The sequence below is a fragment of the Theropithecus gelada genome, chromosome 3 (genome assembly GCF_003255815.1).
Source record: "Theropithecus gelada isolate Dixy chromosome 3, Tgel_1.0, whole genome shotgun sequence".
NCBI lineage: Eukaryota > Metazoa > Chordata > Mammalia > Primates > Cercopithecidae > Theropithecus > Theropithecus gelada.
Window position 1 is genome coordinate 10,576,712 of NC_037670.1, and position 16,034 is coordinate 10,592,745.

Consider the following 16,034-nt stretch of genomic DNA (forward strand, 5'->3'; position numbering starts at 1 on the left):
CTCAGGGGAACCTGGCTCCTCCTTGCCAATAGCTTGCCTGGATTGGGGGCACGTCCAGCCCCTGGAGTCCTCCGGCCAGAGCTCTGGTCTTAAGTGTGGTCTCCTGGGCCCTCTGAGGACTCGGGGGCCCTTGTTTTCCTGGGGAGGGAGGCCAGAGAGAGCTTCAGGAGTTGAGGAATTATTCTAGTTTAGAGGCTCACAAACAGGTCTTAGATTTACTTGGGGAGCCAGGCGCCTGGCTCCCCTACCTTCTGTGAAATGGGCTTGAATAGGTTAGAAGCTGATAAGTGGTATTTGTTTGTGTGTGTGGGGGGGGTGTGTTTTTTTTTTTTAAAGACGGAGTCTCGCTCTGTGGCCCAGGCTGGAGTGCAGTGGCACAATCTCAGCTCACTGCAAGCTCCGCCTCCTGGGTTCACGCCATTCTCCTGCCTCAGCCTCCCGAGTAGCTGGGACTACAGGTGCCCACCACCATGTCCGGCTATTTTTTTGTATTTTTAGTACAGATGGAGTTTCACCATGTTAGCCAGGATGGTCTCGATCTCCTGACCTCGTGATCCACTCGCCTCAGCCTCCCAAAGTGCTGGGATTACAGACGTGAGCCACCGCGCCCAGCTGTTTTTGTTTTTTGAGACAGTTTTGCTTTTATTGCCCAGGCTGGGGTGCAATGGTGCCTATAATCCCAGCACCTTGGGAGACTGAGATGGGAGGATCGCTTGAGCCCAGGGGTTTAAGGCCACCCTGGGCAACATAATGAGACTCGCTTCTCTACCAAAAAAAAAAACACACACACACACACACACACACACACACACACAAACTAACAGGGTGTGGTGGTGCCTGTCTGTAGTCTCAGCTACTTGGGAGGCTGAAGCGGGAGGATTGCTTAAGCCCATGATTTGGAGGTTGCAGTGAGCTACGATTGTGCCACTGCATCCCAGCCTGGGAGGCAGAGCAAGACCCTCTTTTATTTTAAAAAAAAAAAAAAAAAAAACCCACCTGTGGAGCTTCTAAAAATCCTGATGTCCAGGCTGCTAAAATAGAAAGGGTGTGGGACCAGCTGTGGGTATTAAGGATCTCAGGTGACTGCAATGAGCAAGGCCTGCAAATTCCTTCCTCTGGTGTGGTGTTTCCCAGTTCTGCCCGGTAAGAATCACCTGCAGCTGACGCCTGTAATCCCAGCACGTTGGGAGGCCGAGGTGGGCGGATCACGAGGTCAGGAGTTCAAGACCAGCCTGGTCAAGATGGTGAAACCCCATCTCGACTAAAAATACAAAAAAGTTAGGGGCGAGCACCTGTAATCCCAGCTACTCAGGAGGCTGAGGCAGAGAATTGCTTGAACCCAGGAGGCGGAGGTTACAGTGAGCTAAGATCATGCCACTGCACTCCAGCCTGGGCAACAGAGCGAGACTCCATCTCAAAAAAAAAAAAAAAAATTACAGCCAAGACCAGCTTCCCAGGTATACAGCCTGTGCAGTTCTGTGGGGCCCAGTGCTTAATTGAATGCCCTCCTGCCCTGAAATGGTAATAACTTGTGAATAAGGGGCTCCACGAACTATGCTGGTTCTGTCTGTGCTGGGGCATTTGCTAATAAGGTCTAGGACTGTTCCCTGAAGATCGAGTTAGTTGGGTCAGGGCCAGGCAGCCACCTGGGCTCTTGGGCAACCTTGACCTCCTAGGCTCAAGCCATCCTCCCGCCTTAGCCTCCTGAATAGCTGGGACGGACTACAGGCATATGCCACTGTGCCCAGCAAAGTTATCTTTTTGTAGAGATGGGGTCTAGCTCTATTGCCTAGGCTGGTCTTGACTTCCTGGCCTCAAGCAATCCTCATCCCTCCCAAAGTGCTGGGATTACAGGCATGAGCCACTGCACCCAGCCCTCAAGTAGTTTTTAAACAAGCTCTCTGAGATGAGAGGTGGGGATAGTGAGCTTAGAATAGGTGGCTAGGGGTTGGTCACGGTGGCTCACACCTGTAATCCCAGCATTTTGGGAGGCTGAGGCAGGTGGATCACCTGAGACCAGGAGTTCGAGACCAGCCTGGCTAACATGGTGAAACCCTGTATCTTTTTTTTTAACTGGGCATGGTGGCACGTGCCTGTAATTCCAGCTACTCAGAGGTTGAAGCAGGAGAATTGCTTGAACCTGGGAGGCGGAGGTTGCAGTGAGCTGAGTTCATGCCACTGCACTCCAGCCTGGCTGACAGAGCAAGACTCCATCTCAAAAAAAAAAAAAAAGGTGGTTAGGAAGTGACTAAAGGAGGGGTTTCCAATGCTGGCTCTATGCTAATCACCTGGAAAGGTTGTAAAAATACTGATTCTCGAAGAGAATCTCATACCTTCATTCTAGTGGGGTAGGGCCTGGTGTCACATTTTTCTAATATTCTAGCAACATCTTCAAACATAGATGTTTGCTGTAAAACTATCTCCCAGGCAGGCCCTGCCTTCTGCAGCCCTATTGGACGATGCAAATTTCCCCAGTAGCACTCACCTGTGCGCTTCCTGCCTCAGGCAACCTCTGAACCAGTCTCCCCCACCTTATGTGAAATGGGCTTGAATAGGTTAGAAGCTGATATGTTTGTTTTTGTTTTGAGACAATTTTGTTCTTGTTGCCCAGGCTGGAGTGCAGTGGCACAATCTCAGCTCACTGCAACCTCTGCCTCCCGGGTTCAAGCAATTCTTCTGCCTCAGCCTCCCGAGTAGCTGGGATCATAGGCATGCGCCATCATGCCCAGTTAATTTCGTATTTTTAGTAGAGATGGGGTTTCACCATGTGGGTCAGGCTGGTCTTGAACTCCTGACCTCAGGTGATCTCCCTGCCTCAGCCTCCCAAAGTGCTGGGATTACCGGTGTGAGCCATAGCACCCGGCCAGAAGCTGATAAGTGTTAACAGCTGGGTACTTCCTGGCTCCTTCCTGGGGGCTGTCTTAGCCCTGGGCCTCTCCTGAAAGAGGAAACTGTATGTACTGGGGGTGTGGAGGGGGAGTGTCAGAAGGGAAACATGTATCCTGATGCCTCTATTGCTTGGCTGCTGCATGGTATCTGCCATGTAGTTGATCCAGGCTGCCTGAGGTGGTGTCAACGTATCAGAAGTAGATTCTGAGGTACAAAGACAGTACCTGTCCTGCCTCTTTACTGACCAGTGGCAGAGCCTGTGCTCTTTTTTGGAGATGGGGTCTTGCTATGTTGCCCAGGCCAGTTTCGAACTCCTGGCCTCAAGCAATCCTTGGCCTCCCAAAGTGCTGGGGTTACAGGTGTGAGTCACCGCACCTGGCCTTGACCCTGTGGTCTCTCTGTCCCCCTGTGGGCTGCCCTCCCTGCTGCCCTCCCTGCGTACTCATGTATGACTTGGGTACATCCAGGCAGGTGATGCCGGTAGCGTTAACCTCTCACCTTTCCTCCAGGTGACTGACGATGCCCTGGTGTACAGCACCTTCCTGCTCCACAACCCCCGCCCTGTGGGAAACCTGTCCATCGTGAGGACTAACCGCGCAGAGATTCCCATCGAGTGCCGCTACCCCAGGTCAGTGTGGGACTGACTCATGGCCCCTGGTGCAAAAGCACCTTGGGTGTGGCTGCAGGCAAGTGGGCTGGCTATGGGCGGCAGCTTGCAGCATGGCTATTAGAATTATTTATGGAAGCATTTGCAGCTGTGGTTGCTGCCCTGGGCGGGATTGGGGGTCTTGCTGAGTCTAGTTCTAGTCCCAGAAGAGCATCAGGAGCCTGACTGCAGCTTAGCGGAAGCTGCAGAGCTGCCCAGCCCCGGGGATGGTACTGTGCCAGCCTGGGCCCTCCTTAAGGGTTCAGAAATGGCCTTCCAATAGCGCTAGGCTGGGGCCAGGTGCAGTGGCTCACGCCTGTAATCCCAGCACTTTGGGAGGCTGACACAGGTGGATCACTTGAGGTCAGGAGTTCAAGACTAATCTGGCCAACATGGTGAAACCCCATCTCTACTAAAAACACAGAAATTAGCCGGGTACCTGTAATCCCGGCTACTCTGGAGGCTGAGGCAGGAGAATTGCTTGACCCCAGGAGGCAGAGGCTGCAGTGAGCCAAGATTGAACCACTGTACTCCATCCTGGGCAACAAAGCGATATTCCATCTCAAAAAAATAATAGTGCTAGGCTGGGTTCTAGAATCTGACTTGGGCGGTGGTGGCCTACTCTTCTGTGGTCCTCGGGGCCCTGGCATCAAGCACGTGCTTGTGAACTCAGGCTCTGAAGTGGGAAGAGAAACTGTGGCTCCCAAGGACGATGCTGGGTCCTGTGCTGGCCTCAGCATGGGGTGCAGGGTACTTTGTCCCTGCCGTTGAACTAGTCTGGGAGTGTGTATAACATGATGCCGCTGGGTGTGGTGGCTCAGGCCTGTAATACCAGCCCTTTGGGAGGCCAAGGTGAGCAGTTCACGAGGTCGGGAGTTCGAGACCAGCCTGGCCAACATGGTGAAACCCATCTCTACTAAAAATACAAAAAAATTGGCTGAGTGTGGTAGTGCGTGCTTGTAATCCCAGCTACTTGGGAGGCTAAGGCAGGAGAATCATTTGAACCGAGGCGGCGGAGGTTGCAGTGAGCTGAGATGGCACCATTGTACTCCAGCCTGGGCAACAGAGCAAGACTCCATCTCAAAAAGAAAATGCTAGTGTGAAGTGGGTAGGTAGCTGATACCAGTCAGGACATGAGGGAGGAGTCATGGTAGGGGTTATCCTAGAACAGGATCCTGGAGTGGGACCTTGAGGCTGAGATAGCCTGGACAGAGCCATGTGGCCACATACCCCACGGGAGGGCAGTGTGCCCCTAGTAGATGACATGCAGCCTAGGGGCTGGAGCCCAGGGACTAGGGAAATGAGGGAGCCAGATAGATGGGCTCACCAGCCTCACCACAGGTGCCTCTCCTGGAATGGGTGAGGACTGAATCTCCACCTAGGGTCACCTGGTGGCTGGTGCAGAAGACAAGTGGGAACCAGTGAGAACCAGCTGGGAGGCTGGAAAACCGAATTCGATGAGGCCTGACCCATGGTTGCAGGGGCTGTAGAGGCTGACTCGGAGGAGCTAAGAGCAACTGGAGGAGTTTGGTGTCTATGTGGGTAGTGGAGATGGAAGAATCAAGGGCAGGCCGCCCAGCCTGTGGGAGGGACTGAAGCCCTCCTGTGACCATTAAAGTCTCTGACTTCAGAGTAGCTTTGTGTGGGCCTGGCCTCTGAGGATGGCGGCTCACCTGATCCATTGGCTGCAGGCAGTACTAGAGAGGCTGGCTGTAGGCTAGGATGCTTTAACCTGACTCCAGATACCTGAGTCTGGTTATCAATAGATGCATCCATTGCTTGGAATAGCTTCTCCCAGCAGATCCTGTGGGGTCAGCAGAGGTATCTGCAGATACCCAGACCTGCTTCCATGGACTTCCCAGTCACTGGTGCGGGTTCAGGTTCTCGGTAGCATCTCAAGACCCTACGGGCCTATCTTTGATCTCTAAAGGATGGCCTTAACTGATTCCCCTCTCAAGCATCCTGTGGAGTACTGTGCAGGGCCTGCTATCAGACCCCAAACCTGAACCTCTAGGGCTAAAGTATGTGTGGTGGCTTTTTGGTTTTTTGTTTTTTAAAGTCTTAATCTGCCACCCAGGCTGGAGTGCAGTGGGTGCCATCATAGTTCACTGCAGCCTTGACCTCCTGGGCTCATGCAATTTTCCCATCTCAGCCTCCAGAGTAGCTAGGACTACAGGTATACACTACTGTGCCTAGCTATCTTTTCATTTTTTATAGAGAGTCTCGCTATGTTGTCCAGGCTGCTCTCAAACTCCTAGCCTCAAGCAATCCTCCTGTCTCCACCTCCCAGAGTACTGGGATTACAGGCTCGAGCTACTGCACTCAGGTCCAGGGCTCAAGAAGGAGCAGATCTCAGTCTAGAAACCAAACTCCTAGTTTCAGCTGTATCTGTCTTCAGCAGCCCAGATAGCATCATAGCATCAGTTAGGAAGGCTGGGCCACTCACAGGTGCAGAAGTTCAGGAGGGTCTGGGGGCAGCCTAAGGCTCAAGGTGTCTGTTCAGCCATCTTGCACCAGCTACCTGGCTGGGCCATAGCTGGTGATCCTGTAGTGGGGTAGCAGTGAGATATTCCCCATCAGTGGGGGCCCAGGTGAGTGTGACCTGAGGCAGGTGTGCACAGCTGCTGTTCTTCTCTCAGGCAGGGCAATGTGAGCAGCCAGGCCATCCTGCCCACCTGGTTGCCCTTCAGGACCACGGTATTCTCGGAGGAGAAGCTGACTTTCTCTCTGCGTCTGATGGAGGGTAAGAGAAGGCTGGGTGGGACAGCTGTGTAAAGCCCTGGGCCATCTCAAACCCCTGCCCTTGGCTGTGTCTTTGTTTTTTTTGTTTGTTTGTTTTTGAGACGGAGTCCTGCTCTGACCTCCAGGCTAGAGTACGATGGTGCTATCTTAGCTCACTGCAGTCTCCACCTCCTGGGGTTCAAAGATTCTCCTGCCTCAGCCTCCCGAGTAGCTGGGATTACAGGCTTGTGATGCCACACCCAGCTAACTTGACTATTTTTAGTAGAGATGGGGTTTTGCCACTTTGGCCAGGATGGTCTCGAACTCCTGACCTCAGGTAATCCACCTGCCTCAGCCTCCCAAGGTGCTGGGATTACAGGCATGAGCCAACCATGCCCAGCTGGCTGTGTCTTTCAGAGAACTGGAACGCTGAGAAGAGGTCCCCTACCTTCCACCTGGGAGATGCAGCCCACCTCCAGGCAGAAATCCACACTGGCAGCCACGTGCCACTGCGGTTGTTTGTGGACCACTGCGTGGCCACACCAACACCAGACCAGAATGCCTCCCCTTATCACACCATCGTGGACTTCCATGGGTGAGCACTGGACTCCCTGCCTAGAGAACCTTCCTAGCAAGATGACCCTAGAGCCACCTGTTTGGCTTTTTGAGACAGTCTCACTCTGTAGCCTAGGCTGTAATACAGAGGCTTGATCTCTGCCCACTGCAACCTCTGCCTCCTGGGTTTAAGTGATTCTCCTGCCTCAGCCTCCCCAAGTAGCTGGGAATTACAGGTGCCCATCACCACACCCAGCTAACCTTTGTGTTTTTAGTAGAGACAGGGTTTCACCATGTTGGCCAGGCTGGTCTTGAACTCCTGACCTCAAGTGATCCGCCCACCTTGGCCTCCCAAAGTGCTGGGATTATGCGCGTGAGTCACCGTGCCTGGCCCACCTGTCTGGTTTTAACACCATTCTGTTCTCTTCCAAGCTGTCTTGTCGATGGTCTTACTGATGCCTCTTCTGCATTCAAAGTTCCTCGACCCGGGCCAGATACACTCCAGTTCACAGTGGATGTCTTCCACTTTGCTAATGACTCCAGAAACATGGTAAGAGCTTTAACAGCCTGGAAGAAGGCTGAACTTGCAACCTTCATATCCAACTGAGTGGGTTTGCTCACCAGCTCTACCCTTAAGCAAATGACTTAGAGCTCTGTCCAGTAACTCAAACTTACAAGTAAAGCCATGAGCTTTAGTGAGGCCTTCAAGCATAAGAATGAACAATATGAAGCCTTAAGAGGTAGAGGCCAGGCACAGTGGCTCATGCTGTAATCCCAATACTTTGGGAGGCCGAGAGGGGGGCGGATCACTTGAGGTCAGGAGTTCAAGACCAGCCTGACCCAGTGAAACCCCGACTTGACTAAAAATGCAAAAAAATTAGCTGAGCGTGGTAGTGGGCACCTGTAATCCTAGCTACCTGGGAGGCTGAGGCAGGAGAATAGCTTAAACCTGGGAGGTGGAGGTTGCAGTGACCAGAGATCATGCCACTGAACCTCCAGCCTGAGTAACAGTGAGACTCTGTCTCCAAAAAAAAAAAAAAAAAGAAAAAGAAAAAAGAAAAAGCAGGCGTCAGCCTTCCTGGAGGCTTTCTCCAGGTTCAAAGAAGACCAGTGTGAACTTACTGGGCAGGGTGGCCTCTTGAACTTGATCTAGGCTAGGCCAATTCTGAAGGCATCATCCTCACCTGGAGAGCCTGTTGAAACTGAGACTGGGCCCCAACCCAGGGTTTGTTTCAGGTGGTTGAGTGAGGCCTAGAATCTGCATTCTTGGCCAGGCACGGTTGTTCACACCTGTAATCCCAGCACTTGGGGAGGCCGAGTCGGGCGGATCACGAGGTCAGGAGATCGAGACCATCCTGGCTAACACGGTGAAACCCCGTCTCTGCTAAAAATACAAAAAATTAGCTGGGCACGGTGGTGGGTGCCCGTAGTCCCAGCTACTTGAGAGGCTGAGGCAGGAGAATGGCGGGAACCCGGGAGGCGGAGCTTGCAGTGAGCTGAGATTGTGCCACTGCACTCCAGCCTGGGCAACAGAGCGAGACTCCATCTCTAAATAAATACATAAATAGCATCTGCATTCTTAAGTGTTGGTTCTGCCAGTCTGGGGCCTCTCCTTGAGAACCTAAACTAGAAAGTTCCAATTGACACGAGGGAAGGAGAAGGAAGGAATAAAGATGGGAACTGCCTCTGATGGCTGAGGCAGGGAGGGATGCGGTAGGAAGTACAGGTTCAAGGACCGATGTTGAGCCAGGAAGTGTACTGGTAGGTGGTTAAAAGTAAAAATCAAATCATGGGTCTTTTGCCCTCTGCAGAAAGAGGCTTCCTATGCCTAGTCTGCAGTGCAGGGCAACCTCGACCTCCTGGGCTCAAGCCATCCTCCTACCTCAGCCTCCTGAGTAGCTAGGATGAGCTACAGCCACGTGCTACCATGTCCAACTAAGTTATCTTGTGGAGATGGGGTCTAGCTCTATTGACGAGGCTGGTCTTGAGTTCCTGGCCTCAGTCCTCCTCCCTCAGCTTCCCAAAGTGCTGGGATTACAGGCATAACCTACTGTACCCAGCCCTCAGGTAGCTTTTATTTTTTTGAGATGGAGTCTTGTTCTGTCATGCCCAGGCTTGAGTATAGTGGTGCCATCTCGGCTCACTGCCTCCCAGGTTCAAGTGATTCTCCTGCCTCAGTTTCCCAAGTAGTTGGGAGTACAGGTACCCACCACCGTGCCCAGCTAATATTTTTGTATTTTTAATAGAGACAAGATTTCACCATGTTGTCCAGGCTGGTCCCAAACTCCCGACCTCAGGTGATCCGCCTGTCTCGGTCTCCCAAAGTGCTGGAATTACAGGCGTGAGCCACCGTGCCCAGCTTTCAAGTAGCTTTTATTTATTTATTTATTTTTTAGTTGGAGTCTCACTCTACAGTCCAGGCTGGAATGCAATGGCACAGTCTTGGCTCACTGCAACCTCCACCTCCTAGGTTCAAGCAATTCTCCTGCCTCAGCCTCCCAAGTAGCTGGGCACTATAGGTGCCCGCCATCACGCCCAGCTAATTTTTGTATTTTTAACGGGGACAGGGTTTCACCACGTTGGCCAGGTTGGCCTTGAACTCCTGACCTCGTGATCCACCCACCTTGGCCTCTCAAAGTGCTGAGATTACAGGCGTGAGTCACCATGCCCAGCCTCAAGTAGCTTTTAAATAAGCTCACTGAGATGAGAGGCGGGGCCGTGAGCATAGAATAGGTGGTTAGGAAGTGATTAAAGCAGGGGTTTCCAATGCTGGCTCTATACTAACCATCTGGAGAGGTTGTAAAAATACTGATTGTAGAGTCTCATACCTTCACTCTATCAGGGTAGGGCCTGGTGTCACATTTTTGTAACATTCTATTACCAAAATCTTCATGGGTGTTTGCTGTAAAACTACCAACTTCAATGTGTACACCATCTAGGTTCTACCACTAGCTTTTTTTTTTTTTTTTTTGGAGATAGTCTCACTGCCTCGCCCAAGCCGGAATGCAATGTTATGGTCTTGGCTCACTACAACCTCTGCCTCCGGGTGCAAACAATTCTCCTGCCTCAGCCTCCCGAGTAGCTGGGATTATAGGTGCCTGCCACCATGCCCGACTAATCCTTGTATTTTTTGGTAGAGATGGGGTTTCACCATCTTGGCCAGGCTGGTCTCAAACTCCTGACCTCATTATCCACCCGCCTCAGCTTCCTGAAGTGCTGGGATTACAGGCGTGAGCCACTGAGCCCAGGTTTTTGTTTTTTGTTTTTTTGAGGGTCTCACTCCGTCACCCAGGCTGGAATACAGTGGCACAATCTTGGCTCACTGCAACCTCCGCCTCCCAGTCTCAAGCGATTCTCCTGCCTTAGCTTCCCAAGTAGCTGAGATTATAGGCCTGTGCCACTACTGCGTACCTAACTTTTGCATTTTTAGTAGAGACGGTTTCACCATATTGACCAGGTTGGTCTTGAACTCCCAACCTCAAATGACCCACCCGCCTCAGCCTCCCAAAGTGCTGGGATTACAGGCATGGGCCACTGCACCCAGCCTACTAGCATTTTACTATTCTCCATTTACTGATCTCTTATTCTACTTGGAAATGCATCAAAAGCCACTTAAGCTCCCAGGTGATTCTGACACGCAGCCAGGCTTGCAAACCTCTGAAGCAGAGGCTCATACGTCAGGGTGGCATTAAGGGACAAAGTAGAAATTCATCAAAGATCACATCGATGCCACTTTACCTCTTCCAGCAGCTGCCTTGTGGGAAGAGAAAGATCAACACGGGTCACTAGGGTAGCAAAAGGGAAAAGCATCTAATATTGATGAGATGGCCTGAAGCTCTCGGTGGTAGGCCCTGCTTCAATGGGGCCGGGGATACAGGAGGGCAGATTTGCTAAAAGAGTCCTGGTCCTCGGATCAGTGACCAATAGCTCCTTAGGGGAGAGGATCCTGGTTGTGGGAGGAAGTCAAGATTGACTTCAGATGTGGCCCATTTGGGAGGAAGATTGGGGAGAAGGTTTTACCCAGGTGGTAGCGGTCAGTGTGGGTATAGACTGAGGTGGTTTCTCAATCTCTGGGGATTGAGGGGTGACTAAGACCAGAGAACAGTGCTGTTTAATGGAAGATAGTCTGAGCCCTTGGAGGGTTCCCCTTCAAAGGTAGGATTGATGATGCCTCAGTAGACTATGTCCCATGGCACAAAGAAGGAACAACCCTATTTCAGAGCCATAGGGTAGCTGGGTACAGTGGTTCACATCTGTAATCCCAGCACCTTGGGAGGCAGAGGTGGGAGGATCAGAGTTCATGTGTTTAAGCCTGCAGTGAGCTATGATGGTGCCATTGCCCTCAACAGAGCAAGACCCTGTGCTTTTTTTTTTTTTTTTTTTTTAAACAGTCTCGCTCTGTCACCCAGGCTGGAGTGCAATGGTGCAATCTCGGTTCACTGCAACCTCTACTTCCCGATTCAAGTGATTCTCCTGCCTCAGCCTCCCTAGTAGTTGGAATTACAGGTGCCTACCACCACACCTCACTAATTTTTGTATTTTTAGTAGAGATGGGGTTTCGCCATGTTGGTCAGGCTGGTCTTAAACTCCTGACCTCAGGTGATCCACCTGCCTCAGCTGCCCCAAGGGCTGGGATTACAGGCATGAGCCACCACACCCAACTCTTTTTTTTTTTTTTTTGAGGTAGAATTTCACTCTTGCTGCCCAGGCTAGAGTGCAATGGCGTGATCTCAGCTCACTGCAACTTCCCATCTCCCGGGTTCAATTCTCCTGCCCCAGCCTCCCAAGTAGCTGGGACTATAGGTACCCGCCACCATGCCCAGCTAATTTTTGTGTATATATATATATATATATTTAGTAGAGATGGGGTTTCACCATGTTGGCCAGGCTGGTCTCAAACTCCTGACCTCAGGTGATCCACCCACCGTGGCCTCCCAAAGTGCTGGGATTATAGGTGTGAGCCACCATGCCCAGCCTAGACCCTGCTTCTGAAAGGCCGCTACAGGGGTACTACCCTGGGATCTTAGACTCCAGTTAGCACCAGAAAAACATACTAGGAAGAAGCTAAGGATGAAAGTACATTTCCTTTCTGGAACAGACTACAGGGCTTTGGAAGCTTCTTACTTGCGGGGCAGGTGGCTAAGATGGGCAGCTGGAGAACTGCTAAACTGGCTGGTTTCTAAAAGTCTGAATTTACATGGTTTCAAGTTTCCCTGCTGGTATGCTTGGCCACTAGGTGGTGACTGAGGCTTGTGGCTCTGGGGCTTCTGCTAGAAGGTGGCAGAATTGCCATGCTCTGCCTGAGGTTGAGCAGGGAGGAATTTCATCCCTGCCTGGAATATGAAGGGAAACTGACCTGGGGACGGGCCAAGGCTAGACTGAGCCCTGGCTCTGTCAAAATGGCCCCTAACCCCAGTGGCAGGATGGAATGTCAGCCAAAGATGAGAAGGCTTGGCCAATACGGTGGTTCACGCCTATAATCCCAGTACTTTGTGAGGCCAGGGCAGGTGAATCACTTGAGGCCAGGAGTTCAAGACCCGCCTGTCTAATAGGGTGAAACCCCATCTCTACTACAAATACAAAAACTAGCCTGGCGTGGTGGTGGGCGCCTGTAATTCCATCTACTTGGGAGGCTGAGGCAAGAGAATCGCTTGAACCCAGGCAGTAGAGGCTGCAGTGAGCTGAGATTGTACCACTGTACTCTAGCCTGGGCTACAGAGTGAGACTCCATCTCAAAAAAAAAAAAAAAAAAAAAAAAAAGGGGGTGGCTTACAGGGCAGTTGACTATTCCCTGGGTAGGGGGTCGTTCAGCTCCCAGCAGGAGCTCAGATTGGGTTCATTCTCTCATACTTGTCTAAAAATGTGGGTAAACATGTCCCAGAGGCTAGGACTGTCAGGGTGTCAGCCTGGTGAGTCTTCTGGTCATCATATCCCTTACAGGTGAAAGGAGGCTGACCTAGGCTTGACTAATAGCAGAGGCGTGTACGAGGAAGAAAAGCCCGGGGAAGCTTGCCCAAGGAGTGAGCCATCACACTCTTAAGTCTGGCCAGGCGCAGTGGCTCACGCCTGTAATCCCAGCACTTTGGGAGGCTGAGGCGAGTGGACCATGAAGTCAGGAGTTCAAGAAAATGCAAAAAAAAAAAAAAAAAAAAACAATTAGCCAGGCATGGTGGTGTGCATGTACAGTCTCAGCTACCCGGGAGGCTGAGGCAGGAGGATCCCTTGAACCTGGGAGGTGGAGGTTGCAGTGAGCTGAGATTGCACCGTTGTACTCCAGCCTGGGTGACAGAGTGAGACTCTGTCTCAAAACCTGTTAGGTCTGAAATGGAAACTCCATAGGAGCAGGTCTGAAAGGCTTCTATGTGCCCAAGGACCTCGGGTCACAAACAACTTGGCCTTGCCGTAGCTGGCAATACAGTGACTACATCCCTGAAGAAAAGTAGTTTGTCACTAGTCAAGTGGCAGGTGGCAGTGTGGGGAGCCCAGCTAAGCTGTTCGCTAGTAAGGTGTCCACCACCCACCTCAGTCACCTGGGGGTGGGTGCAGGGGTTTAGCAATGCTGAGTTAAGCTGAGGATTGGCTGGGTACTAGTAGCTCATACCTGTAATCCCAGTACTTTGGGAGGCTGAGGCGGGCAGATCACTTGAGCCCAGGAGTTTGAGGTCATCTTGGGCAACATGGCAAAACCTCATCTCTGCAAAAAAAAATCCAAAATTAGCCAGGTGTGGTAGCGTGTACTCATAATTCCAACTGCTCATGAGGCTGAGGTGGGAGGATCCTTGAGCCCGGGAGGTCAAGGCTATAGTGAGTCATGATCATGCTACTGTACTCCTGCCTGGGTGACAGACCCTGTCTCAGAAGCCCAGGGTCAAGCACGCTCAATGATTGGGTAAGTTTGGAAAAGATTCGGGAAATGATAAATGGTGGATTTCAGTCTAAAATTAGTTGCTACTTGCTCTAACATTGGGTAAGTGAACCTTTAGACCATCTTAGAGATGAGGCTCTTCCTTCCCCCTCTTTATTTTATGAGACAGAGTCTTACTCTGCCAGCCAGGCTGGAGTGCAGTGGCATGATCTCGGCTCACTGCAACTTCTGCCTCCCAGGTTCCAGAGATTCTCCTGCCTCAGCCTCCCAAGTAGCTGGGACTACAGGTGCCCACGACCACACCCGGCTAACTTTGTATTTTTAGTAGAGATGGGGTTTCACCATGTTGGCCAGATTGGTCTCGAACTCCTGACCTCAGGTGATCCACCCGCCTCGGCCTCCCAAAGTGCTAGGAGTATAGGTATGTGTGTCATTGTGCCTGGCCCCTTCTCCCTCTTTAAAGGGTTAAGGGTTATATGAGAACTGGCATGTTAAACTCCCAGGCACAGCTTGGAACTCAGCCTGGAAATAGCTGTTATTCCTTTTGCAGATATACATCACCTGCCACCTGAAGGCCATCCCAGCTGAGCAGGAACCAGATGAACTCAACAAAGCCTGTTCCTTCAGCAAGTCTTCCAACAGGTGAGGAGGCCAGGTGCCCCATGACTGGGGTAGAAACTGAATCGGCGACGCCTTGTCTATTTCCCCCAATGTATTATCAGCAAACTGCTTCCTGCAGGCAACAAAAATCTAAGCTGCTTGTCTTTCATCTCAGCTGGTTCCCAGTGGAAGGCCCAGCTGACATCTGTCAATGCTGTAGCAAGGGTGACTGTGGCACTCCAAGCCATTCCAGGAGGCAGCCCCATGTCGTGAGCCAGTGGTCCAGGTCTGCTTCTCGTAACCGCAGGCATGGTATGTCACAGGACGGCCAAGAGGCTGTTCATCATCCCCTATTCAGTTGAGGGTATCTGCTGTCATTTCAGGGTGATGGTCTTTTTCCCTTGTCCTTCATTAAAGCTGTTTGCTCCTAGGCCTGCAGCTACCTTTCCCTAACACAAATCCTGGGGCTAAGCAGGAAGGGCTGTCAGCCCACCACCTCAGTGGCAGCCAGGGTAGCTCTGCTGTCATCCTAGGCTTCTACTGAAACATCATTAGGCATGTAGGGGAAATATAGCAGCTGTTAAGATAATCTGGCTGGGCACAGTGGTTCACGCCTATAATTCCAGCACTTTGAGGGGCCAAGGCAGACAGGTCACCCGAGGTCAGGAGTTCGAGACCAGCCTGACTAACATGGAGAAACCCCATCTCTACTAAAAATACAAAATTAGCCGGGCCTAGTGGTGCATGCCTGTAATCCCAGCTACTTGGGAGGCTGAGGCAGGAGAATTGCGTGAACCTGGGAGGTGGAGGTTGAGGTGAGCCGAGATTGTGCCATTGTACTCCAGCCTGGGCAACAAGAACAAAACTCTGTCTCAAAAAATAATAATCTGGCCAGAATGCTGGGTCATGCCTACAATCCCAGCACTTGGGGAGGCTGAGGCTGGAGAAATCACTTGAGCCTGGGAGTTCTTGACCAGCCTGGGCAACATAGCAAGACCCTGTCTCTACAAAAAAGACCTGATATACTAGGGAAATCCCTCTTGTGGGTGACCTACTTTCTCTGTATGAGAAAACTTTCCTTCCCCCTGCCCTGCCCTGCCCCTCACGATGGAGTCTCGCTCTATTGCCCAGGCTGGAGTACTGTGGCATGATCTCTGCTCACTGAAACCTCTGCCTCCCGGGTTCAAGCTAGTCTGCCTCAGCCTCCCAAGTAGCTGAGACTACAGGCATGTGCCACCATGCCCAGCTAACTTTATTTTTAGTAGAGATGGGGATCTTGCCATGTTGGCCAGGCTGGCCTCAAACATCTGACCTCAGGTGATCTGCCTGCCTCAGCCTCCCAAAGTGCTGGGATTACAGGCATGAGCCATCACACCTAGCCGAGAAAGCTGTCTTTTTTTGTCTATGAACTTTGTTAACACACACAAAAAAGACAACATATTAGTTCAGCCCACTGAGGCAGAATAAACCTCCAACCTGATTCCTGGTTAGGGACTAAGATGACCTCCGGGTGTTTGTTCTCCTTCTACAGTGACAGAAGAAGCAGATATCACTGTGGGGCCACTGATCTTCCTGGACAGGAGTGCTGACTATGAAGTAGAGCAGTGGGCCTTGCCGGCTGACACCTCCGTGCTGCTGCTGGGCATAGGCCTGGCCGTGGTGGCATCTCTGACTCTGACCGCTGTTATCCTGGTTTTCACCAGGAGGTGGCGCACTGCCTCCCGCCCTGTGTCTGTTTCCCAATAAAAGAAGAAAGCA

General features: G+C 51.6%; 1 protein-coding gene across 2 annotated transcripts in view; it reads left to right on the forward strand.

The window, feature by feature from the left end:
• The window catches only part of ZP3 (zona pellucida glycoprotein 3), a 49,870-nt gene extending 33,836 nt beyond the window's left edge, over positions 1-16,034 (forward strand). For both annotated transcript variants that reach the window (XM_025379014.1, XM_025379013.1), the window contains 7 exons: positions 3,399-3,517; positions 6,175-6,278; positions 6,674-6,851; positions 7,244-7,361; positions 14,227-14,318; positions 14,452-14,588; positions 15,808-16,034. In XM_025379014.1, coding sequence (XP_025234799.1) covers positions 3,399-3,517; positions 6,175-6,278; positions 6,674-6,851; positions 7,244-7,361; positions 14,227-14,318; positions 14,452-14,588; positions 15,808-16,022 — 963 coding nt within the window. In that variant the 3' untranslated portion in view covers positions 16,023-16,034. The remainder of the gene's footprint in view (positions 1-3,398; positions 3,518-6,174; positions 6,279-6,673; positions 6,852-7,243; positions 7,362-14,226; positions 14,319-14,451; positions 14,589-15,807) is intronic.